The 23,391-nt window shown below is 56.2% G+C and overlaps 1 protein-coding gene across 3 annotated transcripts in view; it reads right to left on the bottom strand.

Annotated features, from left to right (window-relative positions):
* Positions 1 to 3,339: 3,339 nt before the first annotated feature.
* Positions 3,340 to 23,391, bottom strand: part of HDLBP (high density lipoprotein binding protein) — a 67,828-nt gene continuing 47,776 nt past the window's right edge. For all 3 annotated transcript variants that reach the window (XM_082630644.1, XM_082630643.1, XM_082630642.1), the window contains 19 exons: positions 22,840 to 22,944; positions 22,402 to 22,480; positions 20,602 to 20,741; positions 19,565 to 19,669; positions 19,360 to 19,473; positions 18,089 to 18,175; positions 17,811 to 17,942; positions 14,557 to 14,775; positions 11,967 to 12,188; positions 11,651 to 11,869; positions 10,942 to 11,080; positions 9,076 to 9,230; positions 8,185 to 8,289; positions 7,802 to 7,936; positions 6,551 to 6,694; positions 4,772 to 4,957; positions 4,185 to 4,301; positions 3,919 to 4,047; positions 3,340 to 3,808 (listed from right to left, as the gene is read on the bottom strand). In XM_082630644.1, the coding sequence (XP_082486770.1) occupies positions 3,722 to 3,808; positions 3,919 to 4,047; positions 4,185 to 4,301; positions 4,772 to 4,957; positions 6,551 to 6,694; positions 7,802 to 7,936; positions 8,185 to 8,289; positions 9,076 to 9,230; positions 10,942 to 11,080; positions 11,651 to 11,869; positions 11,967 to 12,188; positions 14,557 to 14,775; positions 17,811 to 17,942; positions 18,089 to 18,175; positions 19,360 to 19,473; positions 19,565 to 19,669; positions 20,602 to 20,741; positions 22,402 to 22,480; positions 22,840 to 22,944 (2,619 nt within the window). In that variant the 3' untranslated portion in view covers positions 3,340 to 3,721. The remainder of the gene's footprint in view (positions 3,809 to 3,918; positions 4,048 to 4,184; positions 4,302 to 4,771; positions 4,958 to 6,550; positions 6,695 to 7,801; positions 7,937 to 8,184; positions 8,290 to 9,075; positions 9,231 to 10,941; positions 11,081 to 11,650; positions 11,870 to 11,966; positions 12,189 to 14,556; positions 14,776 to 17,810; positions 17,943 to 18,088; positions 18,176 to 19,359; positions 19,474 to 19,564; positions 19,670 to 20,601; positions 20,742 to 22,401; positions 22,481 to 22,839; positions 22,945 to 23,391) is intronic.

Below are 23,391 nucleotides of genomic sequence, written 5' to 3'. Positions count from 1 at the left end.
TGGGAGCTTAACGGTACCTACAGTTCGACTTCGTCCACTGACTGGCTTCACGACCTCTTTCTGTGTTTACCTTCTCCTAGCTCAGATCACACAGCACCTCCCAACTTCGCCATCTGCTTACTGTTCTCTTGCTCTGCGGTTAGAAATCACACGGCATAAACGCCCGGAGACACTGCCCACCTTCGATTTCCTTAGGGGACGCTCCTTAAAGTGCACAGCAGTGTCAAAAAGGACACGTGGTTTTTAAAGCGCTTTGATGCACCACCCAGCTTTTCCCCAGAACTGCCGGTTGACACCTTTATTTAAAAACCCACCGCTCTGGGCCTTGGGCAGCGCTGAGCATTTCTTGACCAGTGGGGCTGAGGCTGTGGTGTGGCCACTGGCATTTTTTTTGAATCTGCCATTTGCTTACCCACTGTTTAGACAATGAGCCGTCCTTCCGCGTGTGGGTGGTGGGGCTGCATGCACCATGCCCTTGCCACCAAATCCACAAGTATTTTCTTGCAGATGGTTGCTTTGTTGTTGTTGCTGTTTCAAACTTTTAAAATTTTAAAGTAAATTTATGGAAACGTAAGAAATGCTAGGTCACACCTCGGGTTTTCATGAAGTGAGCACACCAGTGTAACCAGCTTTGGAATGAAGACACAGCCCTGGTCACCAGGACGCGGTCCTGACAAGGACCTTCCCAACCACCCTCCTCCTCCCACCTGGAGGAGCCACCACCGTGGCCTCCATTGGAGGGATGGAACGATGGAACCCACAGGTGCGACCTTTTCCACGGGCTGCACAACCACAAGCCTTCCCCGCAGCATTGTGCATAACTAGCCCACCCCAGCTGCTGTGTCAGCTCCCTGAATGAAGACGGCCACTGAGCCGTTCTGCCCAACTGATGGGGACAGCACTGCCTTCAAACTTCGTCCACACCTCCTGGCGCCCGCTGGTGCCCCCACAGGGTGCACGTTTAGGAGTGGGAAGTGCCGGGTCACTGTCCACCCCCAACAATGACGCCTCCCAGCGCTGTGGCTCCTGCAGGAACAGTTAACACAGGGCTGAGAACCCTATGCCAGCTGGGAGAACTACACCAAATATCTGTGGGTGTCCAGTTACCACTCAAGAGCATGCTGAAGACACCCCTGGTTTCACAAGACTGAGCACAAGGGCTTCCCTGGTGGCACGGTGGTTAAGAATCTGCCTGTCAATGCAGGGGACACGGGGTCAAGCCCTGGTCTGGGAAGGTCCCACATGCCGCGGAGCAACTAAGCCCGTGCGCCACACTTACTGAGCCTGTGAGCCACAACTACTGAGCCCGTGCGCCACAACTACTGAAGCCCATGCACCTAGACCCCTCGAGCTACAATTACTGAAGTCCGCGTGCCTAGAGCCCGTGCTCCGCTAAGAGAAGCCACCGCAGTGAGAAGCCCACGCACCACAACAAAGAGCAGCCCCTGCTCACCGCAACTAGAGAAAGCCCGCGCGCAGCAACGAAGACCCAACACAGCCAAAAATAAATTAAAAAAAAATTCCACTATTTAAAAAAAAAAGAATGAGCACACGCGGGACGTGATAAAATGAGTCCCAGCACACTGTATCTGGTTTCGGGTTTTATTTTAGAATTTATAAAATTCCAGTGTCATCCATATTCATGAGCCTTTACACATGTTTGCATATAATCTCCAGATTTTAAAGTTAAGGCCAAGGGATGGATGGTAGCCATGGACACATATGATATGGAAGACATTCAACAAGGAGGAGAAGGACACATGCGCCCATTCCCGCCAGGCTCTCCCCGCAGCATCGGAGGCCGCAGGGGACAGGCCTGGGCACAGTCATCTCATCCCCTTTAACAACAACCAAAAACAGAATGAGCGAGACCCCAAACACAGTTTAGGAAAGGGGAGTTTGCATCTATGACGTTTAGCAGTAAATGCACGTGTGCAAAAATCTGTTGCGAGAATTAAAAATTTACCTCTGGGGAGGGCAGGGCTGGATGCTGTAGGAAAGACGGAGGGGGAGGTGCGGGCAGACTCCTGGGGGCCAGTGGGAAAGGCTCCGAAAGTCACGCAGAAGGAGAAGAGGGGCCGGCCCTCCCCCTGCGAGGCTCCCAGAGGCGGGGCCTTTCCTCCTGTCTCCCTGTTGCGATCAACCCCACGTCCTTCGGGGTCACGCAGCCCACCGAGCAGGAGCAAGCGCCCCTCCTTTCCTCTCCCAGGTGGCCACGCCTCTCAACGGTCACACTTAAGGCCGCCGGAGCTAGTGGGGACTTGCAGAGGCGACGGCAGTTAAGACTCGGGGTCTACTCAGGAACCAAAGAGTCAGAAGGGGGCCGAGCTCCAGTTAATAAATTGAGAGAAAAACTCTGGGGGTGGGGAGAAGGTGGTCAGAGCAGAGACGACTGTCCCCAGGGCTCTAGGAAGCCCAGCATCTGGGACAAGACAACTCAGAGTGGCCCGTCGCCTCCGTGGAGACGGGGCCCCACCTTTCCCTCTTCAGGGTGGACCTTGACCAAGCCGGCTGGGGCCGGGGCACCCTGACCCGCCAAGGCCTGGTGTCCAACCGCGGGACTCACCTACCACACACCTGACAAAGAGGCCGCCAGCAGCACCGGGGCCTCTGGTCCCGGCCGAGCGACAGCCTCTCTCTACCCCAGGGCCAGGAGGCCTGCCCTTCGAGCATGCATCAGCGGCCACCTGGGGGGGTGGCCCGTGTGCTCCCCGTTGGACGGGTCCACTGGCCACTGACCCAGTGGGTGAGGGACAGCAGGGCCTTGAGCCGGGCACTCGGCTTCCAGCCCCCAAGGCCGCAGCAAACACACCCCGAAGCTCGGGACACCCCATACCAGCTCTGAGGTAGAAAGAGGCAACTCAACAGGGGGCATCTGGGGAGGGGTGGGTGCGAGGGAGCGGAAGGTGGTGTAAAAACAAGTCAGCCAGTGTGCAAAGGGCGGGGCCTCCGCCGAGCAGGAGTGGGTGGTCTCCACCTCCCCGGCCAGCCCCCTCCTCTCCGCCTGGCGTTCCTCAGGCCCCGCACTCACCAGGCTCACCAGACTCAGGGCCTGTGCCCGTGTGGTCCGGGGCAGAGACCCCGACATGACGTGGGGAAAGCCAGGGCCCTCCAAGGACCGCATCTCCCTCCTGCCTTCCTGATCCCTCTGGCTCCACCGTGGCTCTCCTTTGGGTCTGTAGGCGCCCAGTGTGCACACCGGGCCTCCCGACCTGCCCTGTGGTCTGGGTAAGTGGGCTTTTTGGCAGCTGGAAGAAGGCGGAGCGCATTCTACAGAGAGGAGCATCTGGATGACAGGCACGAGAGAGAGAGGGAGGTGGGAAAGGAAGAGGGCAAACGTTTTGGCTTTTATAAAGTCAAGGAAATTTATTTCCTGAGGTCATGACACAGGAAGTAGACTCGGCTGCACCTGTGGTACCCTCCTGGCGGAGGCCAGAGCCTCGCCAACGTGCTGGGTGACACCGTCCCGTGACCCCCTTAGTGTTCACAACAGTGGAGAGCCACCCAGAGCAAAGGCTGGGAGCAGGTCCTGTGCTACGCTGGGTGCCGCCAGGCCCGGGACCGGGCCCCACACAGCGCGGGGCGCCGGCTTCGCTGTGAGACCTCGGGGAAGGGGAGCATCAACAATTTACGGAGGGTCCAGCCGCTGGGTCAGATTGAGACAAACCATCACGTGGCGGGTTCAGGTCAGCAGGCTGGAGAGGGTTCTGCTCTTTGATCATTATCGTTTGGGGCCCCACGGGAGGGTCTTGGGGGCCACCTGAGCCCCAAAGCTGGGAAACTCCTCGGAGCTGCTCATATCAGGAGCCTGTGGGGGAAGAGAGGGCTTGGCTTCAGTAACTAGGCCGCCCCCGCCCCCAGCAGCTTCTGGAATGGCCGCCGAGTCGCACGCGCAGGGGCTGGGCGGCAGAGCCTCACCTTCTCGCTGCTGCTGGCGGTCCAGGGAGCGTCACGCACCACGAAGCCCTTGGACGGTGCCTTAGACTCCTCGTGGGGGGCGGGCTTCATGTACAGCTGCAGCGCCTCGCTGTCCACCACGTCGGCCAGCTGTGGGCGCAGGTGGCGGTGTCGGTTTGCAGCAGGGATGCCCGATGGGCACCCCCCGCACGCGCGAGGCGCCCACCCGGCCCCAGGTGCCTGTCGCCCCAGCCCCACCACAGGCCTGCCGCCCAGCCCGGACTCACGTATTCCTCCTCCAGGTTGAGGATGTGGTCGATGGCTTCCTCCACGTTCTCCGGGAGCCCCGTCACGGTCACGCAGTTGGGGTCGGGGGCCCCACTCTGTGGGAAGCGAATGTCCACCTGCAAGGAGCACACACAGCAGCTAAGATGGCTCTGAGGGCCCCGTCATGTGAGGCTGGGAACGGCCCATTTCTAGTGAAGATTCCCCCTCGGGAGGACCGGGACCCTGCGGGGCACCTGGTGTTCAGGGCCGCATGTGCCCTCGCAGATGCAGAGCCATCGGCCACCACGGGGCCGCCGCCTTCCGCAGGCCATGCAGGGCACCGCCGACAGGGTGAACTACACACAGCTGTGACCCCACGCGACCTCTACCTGAGGGACAGGCACCTGAGCCTCAGAAGTCTCCCGATTCCGATCCCGAGTGTGGTCAGTGACCCAGGCAGGAAGAGGTGAAGCCCCAGGTGGTCCCCGCTGCCCCCTCAACTGGCTCGTGGGGAAAGAAGGGGCTCGATGGTGCACGGAGCACCCAGCCAACCCCCCTGCTGTGCTCTTAGGGCTCAACGCCCTTCACGATCAGGTTGGGGACTCACCTTGAATTCATCCATGATTTTGCGGATGGCTTTGCCACGGGCACCAATGATGCGGGCGTGAACACGGTGGTCTAGCGGGACATCCTCAGAAACCATCTGTTCAAGTTCACCCACAATTTTCAATATGGCATCCCGAGCAGCTTCTGTATTCTTCTCGTACCCTGTGATGGTAATTTGGTCCTGGGGCTGAGAAAGGAGAATCCGGTCAGAAGAGGGGCACCCAGGGATGCCTGACTGCGAGCACCGACCCAGCAGGGCGCAGTTCTGTGGGGAGGTGAGAAGAGGGGCAGGCGCTCAGTAGGCCTGGGTGAGGAAGGCCTCACCTTAAGGGTGAGGGGAAACCCAACCAGCTCAGAAGGGAGAGCGCCTAAAACAGCAGGTTAACAGTACCTGTGTTCTCCCGCCCCCCGCACACACTCCACCAGAAAGACAGTCGCTGACGAGGAGGAGGAAGGGCACTGGGCCACAAAGCCGAGGGGACGTTGGCAGCTGAGGGCATGGGGCTGGGTGGCCTCCACTGGAGGCGTCTCCGCTGGACAGACAGACAGACCTGGAGACAAGGTGCAGACAACTGTGGCCGGCACCCCTGCCCCTCAAACCAGCAGGTGAAACGCCAGAGCCGTAAAGATGAGCAGAGCAAATGGGTAACTCAAGGCAGAGAGAAGGAAACTAGAAAGTACAACCTAAAGCCATATTCCTCAGGACAGGGAAGAACACTGCACCCACACTGAAGAACACAACAGGACGTAAAAGGACCACAGGACAAGAACGAACGCCTGGACACAAAATAGAAGAGCAGAAACTCGGGTGACCCATACCAGGTGAGAGACAAGAGAAACGCCAGGACACACCAGGGCCGCGGCCAGGTGCCTCCGGTCCCGAAGAAGCAAATGCAGACAGTGGGTAGCGGGCTCCACACAGAACCCAGCCCAGCAGAGCCCAGACTCCCACCAGTCAGCGGGCCCATCGTCCGCCAAGTACACAACAGCACAGAACAGACTGCCAATGCAGCGTAAGCCTCACAGGAAAAAGCCATGAATGCGACACAGGACCACACAACCCCACTTGGCTCATGGAATACTAACCGAAATAATCTAAACACTAAACAGTGACTAAAAAATTGATGACTAGGTGGAAAAGTTGGGGGAAATAAAAGGTAGTGAAAGCGAGGAATCTGAGCTAAATTCTCAAGGTCAAGATAATTTTAAAAAGTCACAAATGAAGAAGAACAGTAGTTTTATGAACACTACTTAGAAATACAGAGGAAGCAACGGCACTGCCCAGGATGCACCAGGAGGGTCAGGGTCAGTGAGGATGCCGGGGGCTGACTCCAGAGCAGTAAGAGGCTGGGAGGAGAGGAAGGCAGGGCGGGGGGCAAGAGGGCCCAGGTCACCTCCCAGAGGCTGAGCCTGAGGGGCAGAAAGGGCGAGGGAGGGGGCAGGCAGGGGTGTGTGACGGCCTGGGGGCGATGCCCAGGGGGAGGGGCTGCCTTCCACTGCCCTCTGAGTGCAGCGGGCGGAGGGCCAGGTGGGCACGGGAAAAGTGCCCCAAGCCCACAGGGCGACAGAGCCGTGACAGAGAAGCCTCATGCGCTGGCCTGGGCCAACATGGGCCCAGACCCCCAGCCACAGTCAGCTCCTCAGAGACCTGCTACTCTCACCGCCCCTCTGGATACATCCTGAATCTGTGTGGTCACTGTCCCCAGGTCAACAAAGACCAGCGAGAGTCCCTCTGCCCCTGAAGCGCCGCCGCGGCGTCTGACCCAAGTGGTCCTCTTACCTGGTTCCCATCGTCCTTATCAGGAAACTGGATGTTCACGTCGTGCTCCAAGCGGATTTGGGTGATCACTGCCCCCTTCCTCCCAATGATTTTGGGGTGATATTTGGGGTCTACAGTGACACTCAGCTTAAAACTCCTTAAAGCCTGCAGATAAGACAAGGGCGAGTGAGGGGGGGGGCACGTCCGCCTTGGCCCTCAGCATCGCGTGCCCACGCGCCCCTTCCATCCTCAACCTGGAAGGGATCCATCGTCACCTCTGCAACAAGAACGAGACACGGCTTTCCCGCTAGCCGCTGCGCCCCTTCCGCCATCAGCTAGTAATGAGAACCCGAGGACCTGACCACTCCACAACCACGAGCACAGACCCTTCAGAAAAGAGGGAAAGCTGCGTGCTGGTAACCAACAGGCCTGGCACAGCACACAGCAAGTCCTGGGCTCTACTACCCTAACTTGTGAAACAGAGACCTGATGAGTAAGTATAAAAAAGTTCTGGGTCTTTTGGGGTAGGGGTTCGAAAGCAGGCAAAAAAACCCCAAAAACCAAACCAAACCAACCGAACAAAAAACCCACAAAAGGGAACAAAAGCGCTAAGGGATGTCCACAGGCAGAGAGGCTCAGGCAAAGCCCTGGGCAGAGCAGGGCCCCCAAAGCCTGTGCCGAGGCTGAGACAGCGGGGACCACAGACTCGTGAGGTTCACGGGCGCTGCCCCATCACCAGACGCCAGGAAGGTTCCCCTCAGCAGGGAGTCCGTTACCTCCACATAAAATGAAACGGTGCTTCCAGTTTCCCGAACACCCACCCCTGCGTATTATCACTCGTGTAATCCTCCAAATGCCAGCCCCACAGAGAGGCGAAGCGGCTTCTCACGTCCACCCAACGGCAGAAAAACAGCACCGAGGGCGTCAGTGGGAGCCGCCTGGGACCACAGTCACATGTTGGGGGGCGAGGGGGTCTTTCCCAGCAATGGCTCCCAGGCCTCCCCAGCTGAACCTTCCCTGTAAGGTTGGCAAATGTCTTCAGATTTACTTAAGAAACACCTAATTAACGTGGAAGCTCATCTTTGCCGCCGTTACATCAAGAAGAAAGGGCCACGGCCCCAACATTGCCTCTGATGAAAGCTCGCTGCACGGGGGGTCACCTGGCTCTCCCGCTGCCACCTGACTTCACTGGCTGAGGGGCAGCCTGGGAGCTGGAGGTCTGGGCCCCCCGGGCGATCCTCCCTGGCCCACGCAGCCCCGCCCGGCCCTCACCCGGTCCTCTTGCTCTGCCTGCAGCTCCTTCACCCGCTCCAGCAGCCCAGCCTTGGCCCGGTCCAAATTCGCAGCCAGGCCTGTGATGGCGATGATGTCAGACTGCAGTTCAGGTGCCGGGACGTGAATATTCACCTGTGCGGAGACGGGGACAGGCCTGATGCACATGCAGGACAGACACGTGTCTCTCTGGTCCCCACCAGCGGGGAGTTTGGGAGCCGTGATCAGCTGTCCACCTGTCCCTTTGGCCAGGGACACAACTGCAGGCTCGGGACAAGGCGGGTGGGACGGGAAGCCCCACTCCGAGGGCTGAGCTCCCGACCTGGGGGGCACCACCCCTCCGACACCTGGTCTCCAGGGAAAGGACCCGCCAACAGCTGTACCTCAAACTCGTCCATCATCTTGCGGATCCCACTTCCCTTCTGCCCGATGATGTACCGGTGAAGGTCAAAGGGCACCTCCACTTCAATGGTGACGGGAACGAGCGCCTGCAGGGCAGGGGGTGAGGTTAGGCCTGAGAGCGAGGAGCAGAGGGACCCTGTGGACTCAGCAACAGGTCTTCATGGAGCACAGGGGACGAGCCTGTGACAATCAGACTGCTTTCTCGAACCTTCTGTGCCGTTCCACTCGGACTAAGAATGCCGCCTAGACCTCTGACTCAACAGAGGACACGGAAAAAGGATGTGGAATGCAGTCTTCAAGTCAACGCTGGCAGAGCAAACAGACCCGGGCCTGTGCTCAACACAGCAGCCCCTTGCAGAAGCAAAGCAGCACAACTCCAGGGAAAGAGGCATCGGGGGCCCACAGAGGAGGGGAGTGGGGCTCACACAGAGGCTTGCCCTGATCCCAGCCTCGCTGAGACCCTAGAGTGGGTCAGAGCGATGGGACCACCGACTCCACTGTCGTGACCGCAGCCCCGACCGAGCCCTGTGCCTCGGCAAGCTGCTTACCCCATCTAACCCACGATACGACAGGACCCCTGTCCTGTCCACTGAGGTGGCACTCAGCAAGTACTCATCCTCGTGAGCCCAAGACAGGCCCCGGCAGCCGCATGTCACAGAGTGGGAGCCGGAGCCGCGCCAGCTCTGCGCCCGTCCTTGGCCCCGGGCCTGCAGCCCCGCTCCCGGGCTGTGACCCAGTCCAGTACCTTCCGCAGCGCGAGCAGAGGTGCTTGGGCTCAAGTGACTAGACCCGCTCTCCCTCCCCGCCCCCACCCCGGTGCCTGCTGATGGGCCCCCAGGGACGCGGGGGTGGTGGTGGGGTTCTGAACGCACCTCGAGGGCTTCCTTGGCGGCCTCACACTTCTCCTTCCGGCCGGAGATGACGATGATGTCGCACCTCCTGGGGGAGCCGGGCTCGGCCTCCTTGCCATCCCTCCCCTCCCCCGCGTCGTCACCATTCTCCTGGACAGCAGGCTCCACACTGTGCACTAGGGACAGGGAAGGGGCAGCTCAAGCTGCCGAGCGCCCAAGCCCAGGTCGTCCTACGGGCCACCACAGGACGCTCGTCTCTGTCCAGACCCATACACTGGTCCAGCGCCTATGGGGGGTGCTGGTGGGGAGGGAAGAGTCCTGCCTGCCTCCGGGAGGACGGGAGGACGTTGTCTGGCTGGGGGAGGAGACAGACCTGCGGGAGGGGCACGGAGCAGGGCCCACTGCGCCCGAGAGGGAAGGAGACCAGTGCCCGGCTGGTCATGACAACCCAAGTGACCCGTGCTGGGCGGCGGCAGCCAGGAGGGGCTGGAGAAGATGACTGGGGAGGGGCCAGCTTCTCGTGCCAGGAAGCCAGCAAATCCAAGAGCGCTGGGGCATGGGAGCCGGCCGGAGTGGCTCCCCTGGCCCCTCTAGGATCTGGGCATGACCGAAATAAACAAGACGACATTCATGGAGCAAGACAGAACCCAGGAGCAAATAAGCACACAGACACGAGTGCCTAAAGCAATCATGACCCTGGACTGAGCTGGGGAAAGATGCGGGCTCGGCAGGACACTTTTAAGATCAGCAGAACCTGCACGTGGACAACGAGCTGGGCAGCAGCATCACGTGACACGGGGTCTTCTGGTTCTGGGGACTGCGCCATGGTAATCCCCAAGGATAGAAGAGAACGCTCTCATCCTTATGAAGAAGCCACTACAGGTACAGGGTGGGTCTCAAGACTACATTTAAATAACTCAGAAAAAACAAGCGTGCCTGTGTGTAAGTGAGGGGGGGTGAATCTGGATCTATCTTTACACCATCCTGTGTAATTTTTCTTTAATGTGAAGTTTCAAAATTAGGAAGTAAACATTCAAGTGTGAAACATAAATGTGACAAATACGATTTAACTCGTTTCTACTGAAAACAGCCCATCTTCTCAGGCAACTAGGAGCTTCCACAGCCATGACAAGCTCCGTAGAGGACAGAGGACAGAGCACGGGGAGTGCACCCGGCAGGCCACAGGGTTGCCACCAGACCCGATGGGTCAACAGGGAGGAGATGGGCATGCAAGGAGGACACGGGATGTACAAAGTTGGGTCTGAGACACCAGCTAGATCCCGTGTCCCGCAGGTCACCTCCCTGACCACCGATCGCCCTGCCCTGCCCCGTCCCTGGGGGCACAAGCACAACCAGGTGACAGGCAGGACACTTGGAGCTGAAGGGCCATCCCATAAGGGCAGCCAGCCATTCAGAGGGTGCCCTCCGGCGGGTCAGTGGCTGCCTCATGAGAGGAGTGCTGGCGACGGGGAGGAGGTGCTGCCGGGACGGAGCCCAGCACCCGTGGCATGCAGAGGGCCCGGAAAAAGCGGCAGGCCTGCACTCGGGGCTCCCCGCTGCACAGGAGGCTGCAGGGGCTCTGCTCTCCCCCGGCTTGGTCACCAGCAGCTGTGAACCTCTAGGACATCTGAAGGGCACCTCATCACCCTGGAGCAACTAACACAGCCCACCTCTGAGAAACCAGGGAGTGACCCTGAACCTCTGGAAGCCCCCAGGACAGCCGACCGTACCGGCAGTGCCCCCGCACAGGAGCCCCAGGAAGGGAGGAGCTTCACCAGGACACCCAACAGCCGCCCGCCACCACCTACCCCAGGCTGGGAAAACACACACACACACACACACACCCTCCGCTTCCCACTCGGCACAGGGCTCACCGCAGGGACTCACCTGGGTTCTCTTCTCTGTCTGGGAATTTAATCTGAACGTTATAGTCCCGAGTAATCTGCTGGATTTTGGACCCTTTGGGGCCCATGACCGAGCGATGGAACTTCTGGGGTATGGCGCACTCTATGGTCACCTGGGCTTCCTGTGGGGAGACGGAGCAAAAAGAAAACCACCGGCAGAGGTGAGCTGCTCAGGGTCCAATGTACACCCACCGCTTTCGTTTCCGTCCCCCTACAGCCACTTCCCAGCATATGGACAGCCTGCGGCGCAGGGCAGGGCCAAAGGGGAGGCCTCTTTCTGAAGCGTTTCCCAAAAAGACTATGGTACAAAAGTGTGCTGACGCAGCTACCACCCAGGACTGGAACGAAACAACATCCCACTGCTGTGCAGACAAATGAGGGCCCCTCCCCCACCGCACCACAGGAGGTGTTGTTAGGTGCCATCCCTCAAGGGTGGCCACGACAACCAGATGACGTGCGGAGGCAGGGCTGATCCACGAGGAGGGTGAGGTTCTAAAGGCTGGTTCAGAGACCCCACACGTTTTCAGGGGACCTCTCCCCTTGGTGGCGGGGGGGGGGCGGCCGGTCCTCGTGGGATGCCCACCCACCATCAGGAAGGAGGCTGAGGGCTGAGCACCAGACCCCTGGCACAGCCGAGGGAGCGCCCACCCGCCCTGGGGCCCGGAACCCTGCCGAGCCTCCCGGGCGCCCACCAGGTCCTCGATGATCTCCTGGATGCGCTTCTTGGCCGCCTCCACGCAGTCCTTGGCCCCCTTGAGGGTGACTTTGTCGCTCTGCGTGCCGGAGCGTGGGAAGCTAACCATCACCCCGCCATACTCCTCAGCGATCTCCCGCAGGACCTGGCCTCTCCGGATGACAAAGTGACGGTGGTGCTTGGGGTCCACCAGCATGTAGTCTTCAACCACGTTGTCCTGCGGTGTTGAGAGAAGGGCGCAGCGTGACCCGCCCTGCTGACCGCGCCGGGCCCCCGGGCCCCCCAGTCAGGGCCCAGCCCCAACCAGGCCTCACCAGGTTCCGGATCAGGGCCTCCAGCTCCTTCTGGGCCTCCCTGACGGCGTCCTCCTTCCCTATGATGGTTATCAGGTCCTGATCCTTGTCCTCAGCTGTCGGGAAGATGATGCGGGCTCCGGTGTTGTCACGCACCTTACGGATTTTGCCGCCCCCTTTGCCAATGAGGAACTTGTGATACTCTGGCTTGGCGCGGATGTCGACGGTGAAACTCTTGGTTTGCTGCAGAAACCAACCCCACATTTGTTGGCCTGAGCCACCTGCCTGGGCCCTGGAGCAGATGACTAAGAGGGCCTAGAGGATGGCGCTGTGAGGGGGAGTTCTCCTCACGGTGTCACCAACGTCCCTCCAAAGGGGGCTCCTCAAACCTCAGCAAGCACACGGACAGACACCCGGACAACATGGTACTCGCACTTCCTCCCCTCCATGATCACAGACATCAAGCTGGGGACAGCACTCAGCCTAGAGCCCCAGGCCTGCCACTGACCAGCAGTGACCAAGCTTCTGCAAGCTGCTCTCTATCTCCATCTGCAAAGGGGACGTGGGCTGGGGGGACTGCACCCGCACAACAGGTAGCCCATGGCACGCTGGGAGCCTCTCCCAGGCCCGGGCACCCACACTGCTCCCGACGCCAGTGGACGGCACCCTGTCTAGTCCTCACTCCCTAGGGCTCCAGGTGACCTACGCACCACCAGCTGCAACCTCCATCTTGGAGACGGCCAAGCCAACCAAGGCCCACATCTGACACCACGAAAGGTCCTGGCCCAGCGACCTCGCTGAGATGCCGGTTCCTCTGGCAGAAGCGCCAGGAGAGTGTGAGGGGGACACACCCCCAGGCGGACGAGCCCACGCCGGGCAAGCACTCTCCTTTCTCTTGTCATGAAACCCGGCCCCCAAGCTAAATGGTGAACAACCGAATTCTGTTATCTTTAAGTGCCGGTTTCACAAAACACCACTGAGGATCCTCAACTTTTCAGACAGATACTCACAAATAGCAGCATTCTGAAAAAGCTAACAAGTTAGCTGAGCCCAGCCCAGCAACATGATACAGGATGATGCATCAAAACCAGGTGGGGTTCACCCCAGAAACGCCAAAGTTGGTTAAACACCAAATCAATCTAATATTTACACTAAAAAAAGAAAAACCAGGTGATCATGTCAACAGATCCTACAATACACTCATTCCTGATAAAAACTCTCAGCACACTCGGAACAGAACGGAACATCCTCAGCTGGATAGAGAGCAACTGCCAAAGACCCACAGCACACCTCACACCGCACGGTGAAGGACCGAGGGCTTCCCTGAGTCCACAATCAGGCGAGGGTGTCCGCTCACCATGGTTACTGAACAGCACACGGGAGGCCCAAGCAACACAGTAAACAAGACACACAGGTGGTACGGGTCAGAAAGAAAGAAAGAACTGCACGTTCACAGACGGTGTGTTTCACCTATAAAACTCACAAGAATCCACAAAAAAAGGTATTGTCGGGCTTCCCTGGTGGCGCAGTGGTTGAGAGTCCGCCTGCCGATGCAGGGGACACGGGTTCGTGCCCCGGTCTGGGAAGATCCCACATGCCGCAGAGCGGCTGGGTCTGTGAGCCATGGCTGCTGAGCCTGCGCGTCCGGAGCCTGTGCTCCGCAACGGGAGAGGCCACAGCGGTGAGAGGCCCGCGTACCGCAAAAAAAAAAAAAAAAAAAAAAAAAGGTATTGTCACTGATAAGTGAGCTGTAGACCAGATGCATAAAATAAGGCCAATATGCAAAAATCAAATATGCTTCTACATGCGAAAGTTACTGGAAATTGAAGTGCCAATTGTATTAAAAAGTACCATTTATAATACCACTAAAAAACAAAACAGATATAAGCCGAACAAAATGTGAACAAGATCTTCATGCTAAAAACTACAAAACACCAATGAAAAATCAGAGAGTTTAAAAATTGAATCGACGTGGACTGGAAGATTCAAAACTGCCGAGACAACATTTCTCCCCGCTTTGATCTTCAGATTCAACATGACCCCAATCAAAATCCAAGCAGGATTTCGCTCTAGAAATTGACAAGCTGGCTCCAAAATGCATATGGAAAGGCAAAGGGTCTAGAATAGCCAGAGCAATTTTAAACAGCACAAAGCTGAAGGACTCCCGAGACGTCCCATAAAGTTGGCCATCCACCTGCGGTGCTGCTGAAACAGAGCCAAGTCCACAAACAGAGCGGCACCTGGGTTTTAACAAAGGGGCAAAGGCGACTGAGTCAACAGAGAACCTTGGGAGGTGACAGCCAAAAGGTTTTTATTTGAGTGGCGGTCACATGAATGTATGCTTGTCGAAACTCAGAGCTATACACTAAGATTTACTGTATGTAAATCACACTTGAGGGAAAAAGCCCCAAATAACAAGCCTAACAGCAAATTTTCTACACTGAATATGTAGGCATCCGAGTTGGAAAGGCCCTTCAGTGGTGGCAAGAATCAGAGACATACAGGTATGTCTACATACAGGTGTTTGCTAACCTGCCACACAGACAGGGTGTGTGGAGGCGCCCAGCGTGACAAGAGGACGGACACGGTGACCCTGCTGGGCAGTGCTCACCTTCTCCTCTGCCAGGTGCAGGAGCTGCTTCCGGGCCTTCTCCACGTCTGAGGACGGGCCCCTGATGACCACGGTGTCACTTCCCGAACCCTCCACGGGGAAGTGGATGTGGACCCCACCGCATTCCTCCATGATGGAGCGGATGAGGCGGCCCTTGGTGCCGATGAGCGAGTTGTGCAGCTTGGCAGGGATGGAGACCTCCACCTCGGCTATGTTGGCCTGAAATCACACATAGCACGAGTGAGCCAGGTTTTTGTGTGGCGGGCAAGGGCAGACACGCCGCGGAAGGAAAGCTGTGACGTCACACGAGATGTCTCCCTCAGGCGCCTGCAGCAGAGGCAGGGCCGAGATGCCCGAGGACCAACCCCCACAAGAGCCCCGTAAGCAAGGACCCTGCCTCTACTCAAGGCGGAGCACCAGGGACTGGATTCACCTCCCACGTGACACAGCGACAAGACGCCAGAGACAGGAAGCTGACAGGCCGAGCCTGGTCCCTGCCCCCGGCCAAGCCCCTGCATCAAGGATGCAGCCCTGACCGTCCAGGGAGAGAGCAGCCCCCAGCACTGCAGGCTCACGGGCTGAACGTGCAGGGAGACCAGCCAGGCCAGGGAAAGGCCGCCACAGACCCAGGACTAAGCGCCGCTGTGATCCCACCTTACAAATCTAAAAAGCAAGTCCGAAAAGGAGCAAACTGTTTTAAAGTAACCTAACGAAGCTCAAAGATATTTATAGAAATGCAAAAATATCCAGCACCCACCAAAGTAAACTTCATAACATCTAGCATCCAATAAAAAAAAAGAACAAACCAGACATGCAAAGAAGTAGGAAAAAACAACCCATCACAAGGAATGAACAATGGAAAACAACCCAGAAATGACACAGATGTTAAGAGCCAGCGGGCCAAGGACACTAAGACAGGTATTCTCATCACTAGACTACACAAGGTCAAAAAGCCAAAGGCAAGGCTGAATGTGTCAAGCATAAAAACAAATGGTTGAAACTGAACTTGTAGAGGTGAAGACAATATATGGAAAGAGAAAAATATACTTGGTGTAATCACAGATCAGACATTGCAAGAAACTAATGAATTTGAAAACTGTTTAAAGGAGGAAAAAAAGCACTCCTCCTCCCCAACCAAATAAAAAAAGCACTGGTGGACAGCAGGGCAAGGTCAAGCTGCCTAACACCAGGTAATCTGAGTTTCTGGAGGACAGTAAAAAATAATAAGAAATAATGGCCCAAATATTTCCAAATTTGATGACAACTCTAACCTCACATATCCAAGAAGCTCGATGAGAGCTTCGAACTCCAAAGAAACATGAATGAAATTACACCAGGACACATCGTAAGTTGCTAAAAGCTGGTGATATGATCATCAAACAGGCCAGAGGAGCAAGGATGACATCAGGTGTTTCGTCAGAAACCACGTTAAGTGAGAGACACTGAGGCAAAGCCTCGAGTGCTGAACGAAACCCGCCAACCTGAGGATGTGGAGGCTGGTGGGGATGCGAGATGGTGCAGCCACCGTGGAAGACAGTCTGGTGTTTCTTACAAAACCAAATGTTACTTTTATGATACGATCCATCTTATTACTTACTACTAAGTAAAAGAAGCCAGTATGAAAAAGGCTACATGCTATTCCAACTATTTGACATTCTGGAAAAGGCAAACTATGGGGCCAGTGAAAAGACTGGTAGTTGTCACGGTTTGGAGGGAGGGAGGGATGAACAGCTAGAGCGCAGAGGATATGTTGACGTGGGTATATTTTCTTATTAAGATGCATGTAGGGTTTACGGTATGTCAACAAAACACAGCGGCGGGGGCAGGGCTGGATGCCCACTGTTCTCAGTTCCTTACACTGCGTTTCAAGCAGCATCAAGTCACCTGAAGGCAGGCTGTGGTAAGTTGAAGATGTATACCAAACACCCTAAAGCAACCACTAAAATAAAACAGAGGTACACCCAATAGACCAAACAACGAGGTTAAAAGGAATCATAAAAACATCTAACCCCAAAGAAGGCAGAAAAGAGAACACAGTGGATGGGACAAAGAGAAACAAACAGCAAGACAGTAGGTTTAAATCCAAGTGCTCGACGTGAAATAACCACACTGAGGGGGCCAGGGGCTGGGGAGAGGGGAGGAAGGAACTGTTACTTGGTGGGGACAGAGTCTCCGTTTGGGAAGATGAAACAGTTCTGGAGGTGGCGGTGGTGACGGCTGCACAACAGTGTGAATGGCCTTAGTGCCACTGAACTGGACTGGACATTTAAAAGTGGTTAGGATGCTGAATTTTGTTTTTCAAACTTCACAGTTTTAAAAATGGAAAAATTATAGTCACATTAAATGTAATTTACTTACTAAGTGTATGTAATAAAACTTGCCATACATACCACACAAACATAAATAATTACTAATGTGATTAAAACGTAAACACTTTTATTTAAAAGGCAGAGATTGTCAGACTGAATAAAAAAGCAAGCTGCCTAAAAGAAACTCACTTTGATAAGAGAAAAAGTAGATTTCAGAGAAAAGAGTATTACGAGGGTTAAAAGGAGATCATTCTACAATGCTGCAAATTACGTATACTAGGAATGAGAAAGATGACATTACCAGAGACAGGAAAGAGATAATATGTGAACATTAAGAAAATTTTTATGCTAGTTAACTTGACAACTTAGATAAAAGAGGAAACCCCTTGAAAGACACAAACTACAAAGCTCACACAAGAAGGAACACGACCTCCTGTGATGAAGCGTCACCAGGCAGTGAAAAGCAGCACTGACACGTGACAACGTGGTGAATCTGAAAGGACCTGTGGTCTGAGAACAGCGAGGCCTGCGTGTGGGAGGAGGTGCCACGGTTCCCCTCACACAGTGAAGCAGGAAACTCACCCCAACCCACGGCGGCGCGGAGACCAGGGTGGATGGGGGGGCGCCAGGAGCCCAGTGGGGCAGAGGCGGGAGTGAAGGGGGCCGAGGGCATTTCGGGGTGACGGTGCGCGCTATCTGGACTGTGGAGGTGACTCCAGGGGTCAAAACTTACACTGCACACTTTAAACACGTGCAGTCTCTTGCCTGTTAATTTTTCAAAAAATTGAAAAAAATAAAAAAGTAACACCTTCAGAACGGGACGATTTCCAAGCACCTGAGTGGGACAAGCGGCAGGCATCCCTCGGTTGCCCACCCAGCCCCGCGCCCCAGGCCCCAGGCCCCGCGCCCCAGGCTAGAGCACCCCGCCACACAGCATCCCGTTACCAGGTCTTTCTGGATGGACAGAATGCGGCTCCGGGCGGCCTCGCAGTTGGCTCGCTTGCCTGTGATGATGATGGTCTCCGAGTTGCTGTTCTCTGCAGGAAGGTCGATCTTGGTGTTGCTTTCTTCCCGGATCTACAAGGAGCGAGGGGACCGTGAGGGGCTGACTTCCCAGGGCTGGGCAGCAAGGCTCCCTTCTTCAGCTCTAAAGCCAGAACAGCGCAGGGCTGCGGGGGCAGGGGGGTCAGAGCCAAGGCTCGGGAGACACGCCGGCCGGTCACCTTTTTAATGTTTGCACCTCCTTTCCCAATGATGTTCTTATGAAACTGTTTGAAGATCGGAACAGAAATTGAATAGCTATTTTCCACCTAAAAAACACAAAAGATGGTACAATTAACCGTCGCATTGTAGACTGACTTGTCCTTCTTGTGCCTGAAGGTGGGATGGGATGACAGGATTCTGCGACCTACTTCTTTCCCCGCCTGACCTCCAGAGATTTGTCACAGGAATAGGTGAGACAACTTATCCAACAACTGACCAACCGGGCGTGCCAGTCAGCTACCGCAAAGTCCCTCGCATGAACAGCAGCCTGTGAGAGCGCCTGTGATCTGTTACAGACGTGTTCTACAATCCGGAAGTGCCTGGACACACACCAGCTCTGTGGGTGTCACAGCCATGAGCAGAGCTGCCTGAGGATGGGCAGAGGCCGGGATGCCAGGCCCAGGAGAGAGCTCAAAATGCACATCAAGGCAGCAATCCCCACCCTCCAGGGCAGCGCTGGGAAGCCCTCCCCATCACCTCTCTGAGGAGGTCAAGTCCAAGCCCCCGAGAACCCCTGGAAAGCATGGGGCACCTGCAGCCCTCCCACCAACCGCCCTCAGCACTTTTCAAACTGCCTCTTCGCATTCCAACTTTTGAGGAAGATAACAAATCAATAAGTGACTTCACAGGCTACTTGTGCAAACCTCTCTTCTCCTTACTGGATGGGAGAATTTCTCTGCCTAGGTATCTGAAGACCCCTCAAGAAACAAAGCAGGGACTTCCCTGGTGACGTAGTGGCTAAGAATCCGCCTCCCAACGCAGGGGACACGGGTTCGAGCCCTGGTCCGGGAAGATCCCACATGCCGCGGAGCAACTAAGCCCCTGCGGCGCAACTACTGAGCCTACGCTCTAGAGCCTGCAAGCCACAGCTACTGAGCCCACATGCTGCAACGACTGAAGCCCAAGTGCCTAGAGCCCGTGCTGCGCAACAGGAGAGGCCACCGCAGTGAGAAGCCCGCGCACTGCAACAAAGAGTAGCCCCCGCTCGCCACAACCAGAGAAAGCCCGTGGGCAGTAACAAGGACCCAACACAGCCAAAAATAAATAAATTTATAAAAAGAAACAAAGTAACTCTGCAGGGGAAAAGGATCTCTGCTGATCTAAATACCGTGAGAGGGGACTGCCCCAGTGCCCGAGCGTGCTCCCCGAAGCAGGGGGTCTGGGGAACACCCCCAGCCCCCTACTACCCTTGACACTGTCACACAACAAAGGATGGAAAACGTCCCCTTACCAGATCTGCCACCATCTTCTGCATGTATTTTGTGCATTTTTCCACCTCATTCTTGGGCCCTCTAAGCTGGACAATATCGCTTTTCTGTGCTGGGTCTGGAAAGTTGATGATGACCTAGAACAAATCATCAGGAGACCAAGTCTGATTATTAGCGAGGACTGGATTCTAAAATACTGAATCGAGAATGTCTTTGGGAAACCTTTACCTCTGGGAATTTGTCCCGAATTTCACGGATCCGTTCACCCTTCTGCCCAATGATTGTGCGATGAAATCTCTGCTCAATGATTAGATCCTTGGTACGCTCGTTTTCCTAAAAATACAAGTGATCACAGTGAGGGGTGCCCAGGTGCACCCCTGCAGCACTGCCAGGCGTCAGTGGCTGGCGAGGGAGCACCCCTCGCAGAACACCTGCTCTCTCCGGCAATGCCCACACTGCATGTTACTCTGGTTGTGTGTGATTCCCCTGAACAAAGCAGAACGAAACGACGGAGCGGAGGACCCTTCACCCAGAAGTGCTACCGCAGCAGCCCATCCAGCCATTCTACTCAACGGGAGGGCTGCGAGGCCTCACGCTCTGCACAGCCCTCCTCAACACTGCGTGGCCTGGACCGCGTCCCTGTGCGCATGATTAAGGAAGAGTGGTTCAACACAGGGCACTGAGCCCGTGTGGCTCTCACCCTCCTCCAGAGGTCCGATCAAAACGTGGGCAAGATACAAGAAAACGAGCAGAGCTGGAATACAGGGACAAACACTAACAGCCAACCAAACATTTCAAACAATTCTGGGAGGTTCTGGATCAGACTGGCATCAGGTTGACAGAGAAACAAGGGTTCAGTAACCCAGGACCAGGATAAGACACCCCAGAGCAAGGATATATGTGTCTGCATTTGACTCAGAAAACCAAGAAACGTGTGTGAGGGCTGGTGGCTTAGTCTCAGGGACGGGGAACAAGGCACCAACCCCCAGGCCGGGTGTGCAGATAACCACACAGCTGTGCTTCTTGACCGTGGCTGCACACGAGAATCACCTCCAGAAAAGTCATCACTGCAGTTGGGACCCTGGGGTGTGGCCAAGGCTGAGCACCCAGAGCCCTAGCACCTCCCTAGCACTACATGGGGCCCTGGGGATGGGGGGGAGTGAAGGAAACTCGGTACCAGCAAGTCACACCCGCACCGGCCACCCTCTAGGACGGCACAGGAGGAAGGTGCTGCCACAGAGACACAGCCCCAGCCGCAGGCTTACCATGCGGGAGGCGAGCTCCAGCAGCTCGCGCTTGGCCTGCTGCACGCCCTGCGGGTCCCCCTCGATGCGGATCAGGTTGCTCTTCTCGCTGTCGGGAGGGATGCGCACAGACACCTTGTACTGGTCTTTGATTCTGTTTACTGAAGAACACAAAAGGACACACACAACTGGATGCAGAATCTACCCTGCTCCACCAGCGACTCACAACGCGGCAGGACAGGGCTAAAGCCCTCCCTGAAGCTAATCACTCATCCCATAAGCAAAAACTCCACAGCAAGACCTTCCCTGTTCTACAAGGAGCCAGGTATGGACCACATGCTGGCACCTCCCTGAGAACTTCCAGCGTCCTACGGCAAGGGCCACTCAGTGCCTGAGATACAGCTGGTCTGGGCATGGCCAGGGCATTTCTAATGTGGAGACAGACAACTACTGTTCAAGTAAAAAAAAATTACTCTCAAAAATATAATAAAAATAAGAAGCCATTAAAAACCAGAAGCTCCCACATTCCCTGAAGATAAAAGCACCCCCATCGACCACCTTGGAGCCCATGGAGGCCATGCTGTCTGAGGAGACTCCCATCGTCAGCTCAGCTCCAGCACGAGCGCTTCACTGTCTTTGCAAAACCAGTGGAGTTGTTGACAACCTCCTCCTGTCACCTTCTCTAGACAGAGATCCAGGCCCCCACACCCTGGGGAAGCCTCATCACCAGGAAATGGGGTCGGCATTTTGCCCACCATGTAGTAAAGGGGAACCAAGCTCCTTAGAGGGTCGCCAAGGAGGGATGTGAGCAAACACGGACACAGCCATGAGCTGACCCGCTCGGGGGCTGCTGTGAGGAGGTGCTGTTCCAGGGTGGAACCACACAGGACAAGAGCCAAGGACACAGAAGCTGGGTGGCAGATTTTAGATGAAAGAAAACGAAGGTGAGGAACTGAACCAGAAGAAAATGGAGCAGACACAATTCTCTGAACAACGCAAAGTGGCTCTGCACTTCTCAGGGAGCAGAAACCAGAAATTAACATCAGAACTGCACTTGCTTACATTTTCTGTTTAAGAAAACACTGCAGTTAAACAAAACAAAACAAAACAAAAAAAAAAAGAAAGAAAAGCAAATTTATGGTGTGTGCAAATTTATGGTTCAAGCAGCATTGACTGGTGTCACTCCCTGTGGGCGTTTGCCCGTTGTTTAAAACACTCCAGAACTCACAACTGACACCAAATAAAGCAGCAGCAACTAGCTTATGTTTACTCTGAACAAAGAATGGACTGCATAGGGCAAAACCCAAGAGGGCAGGCACACGGAGGCGTCCTACCTACACTGGCGGGGTGTCCGCTACCTCACCTCCACCAAAGGTCACACACAGGGGACAGAGCTGTTCTCAGGACTGGTGAGCACCGTGATGCCTAGAACGGCACTGAAGTTAAACTGAGCAAAGCAGTGGATTTCAAAAAACATCCGACATCCGCGGATTCAAGCGGAGCGCTCACTCGGCACGTTCCAACTTGAGCCGGTTCAGTCCCTGGCTGAGCCTGGGCTGGCCAGCCCAGCAGGGGCGTGGCCAGTGGTGCATGTGAGGATGGCAGACGGCAGACCCCACCCCAGCAGGTCTGGCTGAACCGTGAGGACACGGCCCCCTGCATGCCTTCACTACCAGGCTCATCACGTTCACCTCTAGACCCATCAGCTCCAAGCCAACCTCGGCCCTGGGGGGAGGCCCCGGCTAGGAGTCTAGGCCACCCCCCAGCTGGCGCTCTGCTGAGGACACCCCGCCTGCCCTCTGCATGCCCCCCCCTACTCACTGTTGGCCCCGTTCTTCCCGATGAGGTGTCTGTGGAACTTGTGGTCAATGTTGATCTCCACGTAGTCCATCCGGTTAATCTGCGGGAGAAGCACAGAGCAGGACACTGGAGACCAGAGTCCAAGACCTAGGCCCAGATCCGCAGACAAACAGCAGAACCAAAGCCCGGGAGCCGGCAGCGGCTGCCCTCTCTTCCTACTCAGCTGTCAGGATCTGCGGCAGGACCGTCCCGCAGGCACCCTCGCAAGACCCTCCTTCACAGTAAGGTTTCGTCTACCCACAGCTCTCTCGGACTTCGGCCAGCTTCCAGCTCTCTCAGGACTCGCCACTTGCCGACTGGGCCCCCATCCCGCGCCTCCAGGGCCCCCACGTGAGGTCTGACTGGCAAGTGACAGGATTACGCCCTCTGCCCACGCGGCCAGCCCCCGGGGCACCTTACCAAGTCCTTGACCATGGCTTCGATCTGTTCCTGGGCCACGTTTACATCCTCTGTGGGGCCTTCCAGGGTGATCCTATCCTCGCCCTCTGTGAACTCGATGTGGACCTACCGCACCAAAACAAGAGTCGGCCCACCGGGATGGCACAGCAACCTCCTCTGAGAGCCTGGGCTGCTCTCCCGGGGCATAGGCGATCCACAGACACCAGGAGAAGTTGGAAAGGCGGTCTGGGGATGACCACGATTTTGGTACTAAACACTGTGTGGGAACCGCAAAGGCCTCCCCACTGTGCGCCACCAAGACCACTGGCATGAAGCACATCAACAGCTCACTGCTCACGCCTCCCCGGTGTGAGAGGGGGGATGAGACAGACAACAACGGGGGTGAAACGTTACCACCACCGCCCCCCCACCCTACCCGGCCCAACACACCAGGTGAGGAATAACGCACAGGGAGGGCAACCCGGGAGGCCAGCGCCACGGAGCCAGCCCCGCTGTGGGAACCAGGACCCTGAACAGAACAGGAACGAAATACGACGCACGCGTTCTCTGCCA

This window comes from Mesoplodon mirus, assembly GCF_964341445.2.
Source record: "Mesoplodon mirus genome assembly, chromosome: 8".
Lineage (NCBI taxonomy): Eukaryota > Metazoa > Chordata > Mammalia > Artiodactyla > Ziphiidae > Mesoplodon > Mesoplodon mirus.
Note: the sequence above shows the minus strand (reverse complement) of the source record. Positions and strands in the feature narration are given on the sequence as shown.